Source organism: Nannobrachium achirus (genome assembly GCF_963921795.1).
Source record: "Nannobrachium achirus genome assembly, chromosome: 14".
NCBI lineage: Eukaryota > Metazoa > Chordata > Actinopteri > Myctophiformes > Myctophidae > Nannobrachium > Nannobrachium achirus.
In genome coordinates, this window is record NC_137821.1 from 31,619,005 (window position 1) to 31,627,641 (window position 8,637).

At 43.2% G+C, this 8,637-nt stretch overlaps 1 protein-coding gene across 1 annotated transcript; it reads left to right on the top strand.

Annotated features, from left to right (window-relative positions):
• Positions 1 to 391: 391 nt before the first annotated feature.
• On the top strand, positions 392 to 2,440 carry LOC308298615 (cullin-2-like; the record flags this gene model as incomplete). The annotated part of the gene is made up of 1 exon (XM_080742258.1): positions 392 to 2,440. The coding sequence occupies one exon, from the start codon at positions 392 to 394 to the stop codon at positions 2,438 to 2,440; it is 2,049 nt and encodes a 682-aa protein (XP_080598384.1).
• Between the last annotated feature and the right edge of the window lie 6,197 nt (positions 2,441 to 8,637).

An 8,637-nucleotide genomic window follows, 5' to 3' on the forward strand; every position in this document is an offset into this window, starting at 1 on the left:
ACAACAGTATCATGTATTCATGACGCTGCGCTGATGCAAAAGTGACGTATATGGGTCTTATGTCACAGTGTAGGCCTGTATATATAAACTTACAACAGGAAGCTGTTCCGATTAGCTGGTAGACAGTCGTAGCTCAAACTCTTCAAGGAAAGCAAAGTGAAAAGAAAATTAAGATAACAGAGATAGCAGATTTCACTTAACTTAATTATTGTCCAGAGTCACAATGTCTGGCTTGAAGCCCAAGCATGTGGATTTTGGAGAGTCATGGGGCGGGCTGTTGCCGACAATCAAATCGGTTCTGACGATGAGTTCTGTGGCCAAGGACTCATGGACACAATCGATTGATAGCATTTATTATATATGCTCTGCCATCCCTGATCCCATGGGTGCCATGTTATACAAAGAGACCAAGGCGTATCTGGAAAACCATGTCAAGCATTTGTCCAAGGAGGCAAAGGGGGCAGATGATATGCTACTGACATACCACAAACACTGGGAAGAGTACAACAAGGGCGTTACCTTCCTGAACTACTTATACAGCTTTTTCAACCAAGCGAGGGTAACGGAGGATGATGAACACAAGTCCGAGCCGATGAAGGAAATTGGAGAGCTTGGGTTGGACATATGGAAAAGTGAGTTGATCGATCCATTGGTCAACAAAGGCAACCTGATAGAGAATTTGCTCAGTAAAATCAAAGATGACCACTGCAGCGAGGACACCAGCCAGAATGTAATTAGCAGCATCGTCAACTCCTTTGTTCACGTTGAGAAGTACAAGAAGTACCCGCTGAAGTATTACCAGGAGAAATTCGAGAAAGAATTTCTGACGAAGACGGGGATTAAGGATGGGACTTACAAACAGGAAGCCTCCAAAATAAAGCAAGAGTACAGCGGTGCTGTGTCACCGTATATGAAGAAGGTTGTGCAGCGACTGAAAGAAGAGCAGGTGCGATGTCAGAAATTCCTGCACACCAGCTCTCACGAGAAAGTCATGCAAGAATGCCGGGATAAGATGGTGGCCGATAACTTGAAATTCATCCTCTCGGACTGTCAGAGCATCATCCGGCAAGAGAAGATAGAGGACATTGCCAACATGTACATCTTACTGATGGCTATAAACCATGGCGTACCTACCATGGTCGAAGAGATGCAGGCCCACGTCCAGGACGAGGGCCTCCGTGCCATCAGTAACCTCTCTCAGGAAAACATGCCAACCCACTTTGTCGAGTCGGTGCTGGAGGTTTATGATAAATTTGCCCAGCTCATTAACACGATCCTGAACGGGGATCGGCGATTCTTCGGAGCACTTGATAAGGCTTTGACGTTTGTGGTCAACCACAAGGACGACAATTCTATCTGCAGAGCTCCTGAACTGCTGGCCAAGTACAGTGACAGTCTGCTGAAGAAGTCTGCAAAGGGAAGGTCAGAGAGTGAGGTGGATGACAAACTGAACAGCTTGATCACAGTGTTCAAGTACATCGATGACAAGGATGTCTTTCAGAAGTTTTACACCAGAATGCTGGCGAAGCGGTTAATACATGACCTGTCAGTGTCGATGGACTCGGAAGAATCCATGATCAACAAACTGAAGGTAGCGTGTGGCTATGAGTTCACTAGCAAGCTCCACAGAATGTACACTGACATGACTGTGAGCGCCGACCACAACACCAGTTTCAATGACTATATCAAAAGAAAAAGTGCGGCAGCTCAACTGGGCATCAGCTTCCAAATCTACGTACTACAGGCAGGAGCCTGGCCCCTCACAAATGTCCCCTCCAAACTCAATGTCCCTCAAGAACTAGTGAAGAGCGTAGAGGAGTTTGGGAAGTTCTATAGTGGGAAATTCAGCGGTAGGAAGTTGTCCTGGCTGCACAATTTGTGCTCAGGTGACGTCAAGATGACCTACCTGTCCAAGCCCTATGTGGCCACAGTGTCAACATATCAAATGGCTGTGCTGCTGTGCTTCAACAACAGCAAAACTGTCACCTTCAAGGAGCTTCTGGACAACACTGATATGAATGACAAGGAGCTAGTGAAGACCATCGTGTCCCTGTTGCAAATCAAGTTGTTCAACCATCACTCGCAAACAGAGGAAATAGGGGCAGAGTCCACGTTTTCATTAAATATGGACTTCTCCAGTAAAAGGACAAAGTTCAAGATCACTATATCAATGCAGAAGGACACGCCACAGGAGGTGGAGCAGACAAGGAGTGCCATTGACGAGGACCGCAAAATGTATTTACAGGCTGCTATAGTGAGAATCATGAAGACCCGCAAGGTGCTGAAACACAACGCCCTCATTCAAGAGGTCATCAACCAGGCCAAAGCCAGATTCAGCCCCAACGTCAGCATGATCAAGAAGTGCATCGAGGTACTCATCGACAAGGAGTACCTCGAGCGCAGCCAGAACTCAGCAGATGAGTACAGCTACATGGCGTGAGCCAAGAACCTCCCATTCAACCCATTAATTGACTGACTGATCGACAAGGTGACCTGCAGAAGGTAAAAAAAAGACAAAACAACAACAAAGAAACATAAAGAAGAACAGGCTAAATCATATGTTTAGTATTGGCGTGCTGCCATCAACGGACTGGCCCTAGCCTAGACTCTTTCATTTGGATAGCAGCAAAATGGGGAAAAAGGTTACTGAGTCCCACTCACCCACACCCATTCTGATGTTATAGTGTTTACAACATAACCAGTGCTGCCACACACTTGTGTGTCAATGGGAAAAAAAAGCCTATAGTTACTAAAGGGGAAAGAGAGGATAAATAGTTTAACTCAACCGAAAGAAGACAAAAAAAGAATAAAAGAGGAAAGTGGGCTGTGACTGTGAAGACATGTTGGTGACCTCGATATGCAGTTTAACAATGCTTTCTCATGTTCGTGGTTACGAGAAAATTATTTAACTGGCATGGCATGGAGAGGTTACAGTCGCCGTCCACAACATCATTTGTCTGTATATCCCTTGTATGACTGATGTCATTTATACGATGTGGTGCAGTCTTTCCATGTGCCTTCAGACTGGCCTTCCAATACTGTCTGCACAGGGAAGCATCTCCCATTATAAGACCCTGCCATTTTACGGCATGGCACCTAGGGGACCAACCATCTATACGATTCGTTCGTATGTCTGTGTGTCAGTCCACAGCTTTTTTTTCCCAATGTTTCACATTTTGTGAATTCAGAAGTCCAGACTCCATCGTTCCGCCAATCCACCAGTCAGTCTTGCACTTCCAGACATCAGTATAACGTCAGATCTACAGGGAAGCCATGTCGTTATAGGCTCTCTGCTTTTAAATATACTGAGCTCAGATGATCTGCTCTAAAATGTTGTCTGTCTGTCTTTTAATCATGCCCACTCCCCAGGTCAGATTGGGCTGACACTTTCTTTACCTGTGTGTAATCCAGGGAGGCTTATGGGCAACCTTTTGAAATGTTTTATGCTGTAATATTAAAAATGTTACTCACTGGAAGACATTTGGACAGGCAGCTTGGGCTTAAACTTTGCCCCAATATCGGGATGACCGCCAAGTACTTTGTGCCTATTTCATCTGCACAAACAACGCCAGGAACCCAGCCTGTATTCTAATATAACTAATGTATTAATATTATATCAATATCACCTTGCTGTTTGTAAAAAACAAAAACAAAAGATAAACTATTAATAATAATTCAATAAAATCATTTATAAAGAAGACAGGTGTGCTGCGACAGGTGTCTCAGAACAGTTAAGAACAGTTAAGAGAGTTGAGTGAGTAGAGCAGAAAGCAGACGCAGAAGAGAAGGCTAGAGGACAAAGTGGTGAGAAAGAAGGCAGAGACATGGTAGAGCAGAGTTATGAAGATGGTGTTTTTTTTTTTAAACCAACACGCATTTGTTCAGATTGCATAGTGGCGTCAAATTGACTGGTTTTATGACATTATTATCCCGTTCCTTGCCATAGCTGGTGGAGATCCTACTACTGTAGATAAGCGGTGCACCTCAAGGGAGTGAAAAGGGAAATGCAGGAACCTGTTGTCCCGAGACGAGATGGACGCCGTTGCCACAGCCACAGAGCTAATGGAGGAGAGGGACACAGCGGTGGCCTTCGTGGGGGTGTGACTAGACCCAGCAGGTGCCACCATCGTCCAGGACTTAGACACCACTAAACCTCCGGACGCATGCCTATGACACTCCACCCTTTGTGTTTGTGCACAAGAGTGAGTCCACAACGATCTGTTACAAAGTTACTTCAATCATCAATCACCTATGGTAGTATCAAAAGCTATTCTGACAACAAACAGGTCCAATCTTCGTTGGATGATATTATGTGGGCCAGGATTCAATTCCAATTGGACGTAAGGGACTATGTAACGTCCCTTGTCAAGCATCCAGACGCCGCTCTCATGCCTGTGATCTTAAAATAATTCGACCTAACTTGTGTCCCACCATGAAAGATAAAACACTGGTTCAAGAGAGTTCTCTTCGTCACTGATACAGGTTCAAGTAGCAAAGATAATAATCTATCTATAAATGCGAGAAGTCTCTGTCTGTCTGTCTGTCTGTCTGTCTGTGTGTCTGTGTGTCTGTAATCCGCGTATCTCGAGAACCGTTCGTCCCACCGGCTTCAGATTCGGCACGCGCGTTCCCCGCCGCGGCACGGAGTGCAGTGCCGGGCCTCGACCCGACCCGACGCGCAGTTTTCCGAAACCGGCCCGAAACGTTCGGAATATCCTTATGCGGAGCTGATTGTTGACATCAGGCTGTTCCGGAGGAAATCGGCGCAAGCGCTGACTCATTGTGACATCACTCATAAAAGGCTCTGACATCACGTACGTCACATGAGTCAACAAAAAATCTCTGAATATCTCCATATATAGCATATATGGGCATAAAATGGACGCAGAATCACAAAGATCTCCATATACGGGCATAAAGGGACACAGACAGACGGATACAGAGATCTCCATAAATGGGCATATAATGGACGCAAATGGCATATATGGGCATAAAATTTACGCAGAATCACAAAGATCTCCATATACGGGCATAAAGGGACACAGACAGACAGATTCAGAGATCTCCATATATGGGCGTGAAATGGACGCAAATAGACAGATATCTCCATATATGGGCATAAAATGGACCCAGAACTATATCTGCAGTGATCTCCATATATGGACATAAAATGGACGCTGACAGAATATAGGCATAAATGGACACAGGCAAACAGATGGTCAAAACGGGTCCTATGACAACAGGTATAATGGGGTTTGCATTAAAGGGCGGGGCATTCATTCCCTATTTACATCGTTCCCGAGTTGGCCAGGTCGTCGACTAGACGCTGGGCCGCCCGAAGGGCGGCCCAGCTTCTAGTATAATAAATAAGAGGTGCTATTTATGAGTTTATGTCATTAAGCGTCCCACGAAGCTTGGCCATTAAAATTCCCTCTGTGTTTTAGAGTCAACATTTTGTTTCCATCATGTCTTCCTGGCACTGGGTCACCCTGGGCGTACAACAAATTTGGACAAACGAACAAAGCCAGATCATCTGTTGGAGCTTAGTTCCATCCAATCCGCAATAACATTGGAGGTGATGAAAATAGGATAAAAATAGGAAAACTAAAAGACAACCGAGAATAAACAAGCTTAAGATTGATTCAATTTGGATCTCGGACTGTATGTGGCCTGGGGAGGCCCATGGGGTCCCGGAGCAGCATGAATAGGGTTTTACAGACCCATTTTTGCACACGGATAGCTCAGATTTCTGCCTATGTTCTTAGCTGCTTCCCCTGCCGTTACTGTGCTTACACGATGTACAGTTGTATGAAGCCCAATATGGGCATATATCCTTACTGATGCCACTCGGGATCTCCATATGGGCAAAAAAGAGATAAAGACAGATACAGGCATCTCCATATATGGGCACATATGCGATTTACATCACACTGACACGCACAGACTGATGCCATCAGGGATCTCCATATGGGCATAAAAGGGATAAGGACTGACAGATACAGAGATCTCTATATGGGCACATATGCAATTTACGTCTCACTGACATACAGACTTTCACATAAATGGCCGTTTATGGTCGAATCTACAATCATGGTGGACATAACGTCAGGTTTACTGCTCGTCTATGACGTCTATAATGTATGACAACCTATTTAGGCTTATCAACATGCAGTTTCTGTCTAGCCGATGACTTCATCTGTGACCAAATATGGACAATCCGAGCCCCATTGACTTTCATCATAAAAAGTAAAATATTTCAAAAAGTATAGAACACAATGTGAAAAGAAATGAATGAGATTCTATATTCTATGTTAGCCATAGCGCCAATTTGGTGAAATTTGGCACTTTCGCGAAGTCGTACAAATATTATTACTTCCAGACACAAGAACCAAATAGTGGAAAACTAGAGCTGGTTCGACGAGACATTGATGATTTCTGTCTGTTTTATGTCCCATAGATATAACTTGAAGTCACGCTGTGAAGGGGAAACACTACTAAAAGCCCTTAGAGTTAACAAAGAAATCGCAAATTTAATGCAATTTCAGAATAGTAAAGTATAAAATACGGCTAGCATGATCAATAACACAAGATAGTAAAAGGCACTTATAAAGCCATTATTCTGCCTATGTTCTTAGCTTTAACTTTAAGTCCAGCGATTTTTCTGTGTTAGTTTAACACAGAGAAATTTGCTGAGTGGGCGGGCCGTGAATAGGGTCTATAGTCAAACTCGCAAAGTAGGCTATGTCAGGCTGCTTATGTGCCTTGACCACTGGACCACTTCCCAGGCCCCCACCAACATTTTAATATTTTACCAATGTAGATATTACATTTCCAAACTAATTCATAGGTTGAAAATAATACAGGCCTTCTTAGCACAAAGTCGGTTTGGCATAATGTGCTAAAATGACTGGAAGGACGCTTTCATCAAGCAGGTCACAGTCACCGATGAGTGAAATGAATCAATAAAACATAGCAACACACAGGTCTTTTGTATTTTAGTTGATAATTATGGCCTGGCAAAATCGATTAGACAAATTTGCTTGCCACTGAGGAACTGTCCATGGTCCTGGAAGCGTCACTCACTCATTCCTGCTGTGTAGTGGAGAGCAAGTTTGTTTGCTTTATCCTTTTCCTCCCGCCTTGGAGGTGGCAAAATGTTATAGTAGACCCTATGCGACCACTGAGTTAGTGTGTTTTCTTTCTTATGTGTTTAATTTAGGCCTATAAAGTAAGTGTATTAATGGCAGCGCTTGGGGCCTCCACTTGTCCGCTCAACTAGTGCCTTGATTGATAGCCTAATTTGTTTGTTGTGGTGTAATGTTGTACATGTTTTTGGTGCATTGTTGTGTCGTGTTCATGAACTATATGAAAAAGAAGAAAAAGAAGAAATATGTCTGGAAGTGCAAGACTGATTGGTGGATTGGCGGAACGATGGAGTCTGGACTTCTGAAATAAGAAATATATTAGACTATCTTGGGGTGTTTAAAAATAAAGTCCCTCTCCAACAACCCCACTATTTATTACACATTTTAAAACAAATCTTGTATAGGGACTGTCCATGGCACAAACTATTTTCAAACAGAGGTCTGCTGCCAAATTAATATTAATTTGGAGGTCCATATTATAATTAATATAATAATCCTGATTAATAACAGTAATAAAATGTAGCATGTTATGTTTGTATGTTAATACAAATTAATCTAATTATATAATTGGGGTGGTTGTATTTTGTCTCCCTGCTCTTCTATTGAGACATTTTAGATCATGTCAAAGGTCATATCTTTCTAGACACAGGATCTGACACGAATTTTAACCTAATGGTCAAGTTTCAATTTATCCCCTGAGCATAGCGCTGCTTTGCAAAACTTTGAAGCTAGAGCGGTGGATCTCAACCAGTAGTCCGGGTACCATCAGTGGTCTTTGAGGGGGTTCCAGGTGGTCCCCAGCTAAATGATGGAACCAAATGGACCCTTATAGATCTTTAACTCTTGAGAGTGTAAGCCTATATGAAACCAAATGCACCCCAAGTCCATTTGGTTTGATTGTTAAACATCTGCAAGTCTACAACTAGGTAGCTACGCTGTGTGTTTGAGTTCCACGCTAGTGCTTTTTAGGTTATCATCTAGGGACTTGGAGATGAAAACACAAGAATATCAAGTGTTTAATAGGCTACTTTCCAATATAGAGGGAAGTGGAATTATGACAGGTGTTGCTGTTATAAAGTCACTCCCCTAGAAGACACACTTGTTTGAGCTCGACACTGTGTGTTTGAGCTTTTTAGGTTATCAAATAGGTAGCCTATAGAATGTAGAATAATTTATACTTTTGATAATTTCTCCTGATTGTAGATACAATCTTATTCAAAGCAACATAATATTCTATGTGTTGGGTCTGAGAGTCTAAATCTCATCAAAGAGTGGTCCACGTGGCTCAAATGCCCAATTAATGGACTTTGATATGAAAAGGGCTGCAAACCACTGAGATGAAGGCAACAATGACGAGCGGAATGCCCCTTTAAGTAAGGACAGGGCGTATCCGTTTTGCTGAGAATGAGGAAATGCGTGTCGTGTGTAGTTTTTATTCTTATACTTCAGTCGTAGGTGGGTGGTGTGCACTGTACAGCACAGCGTTCAATGG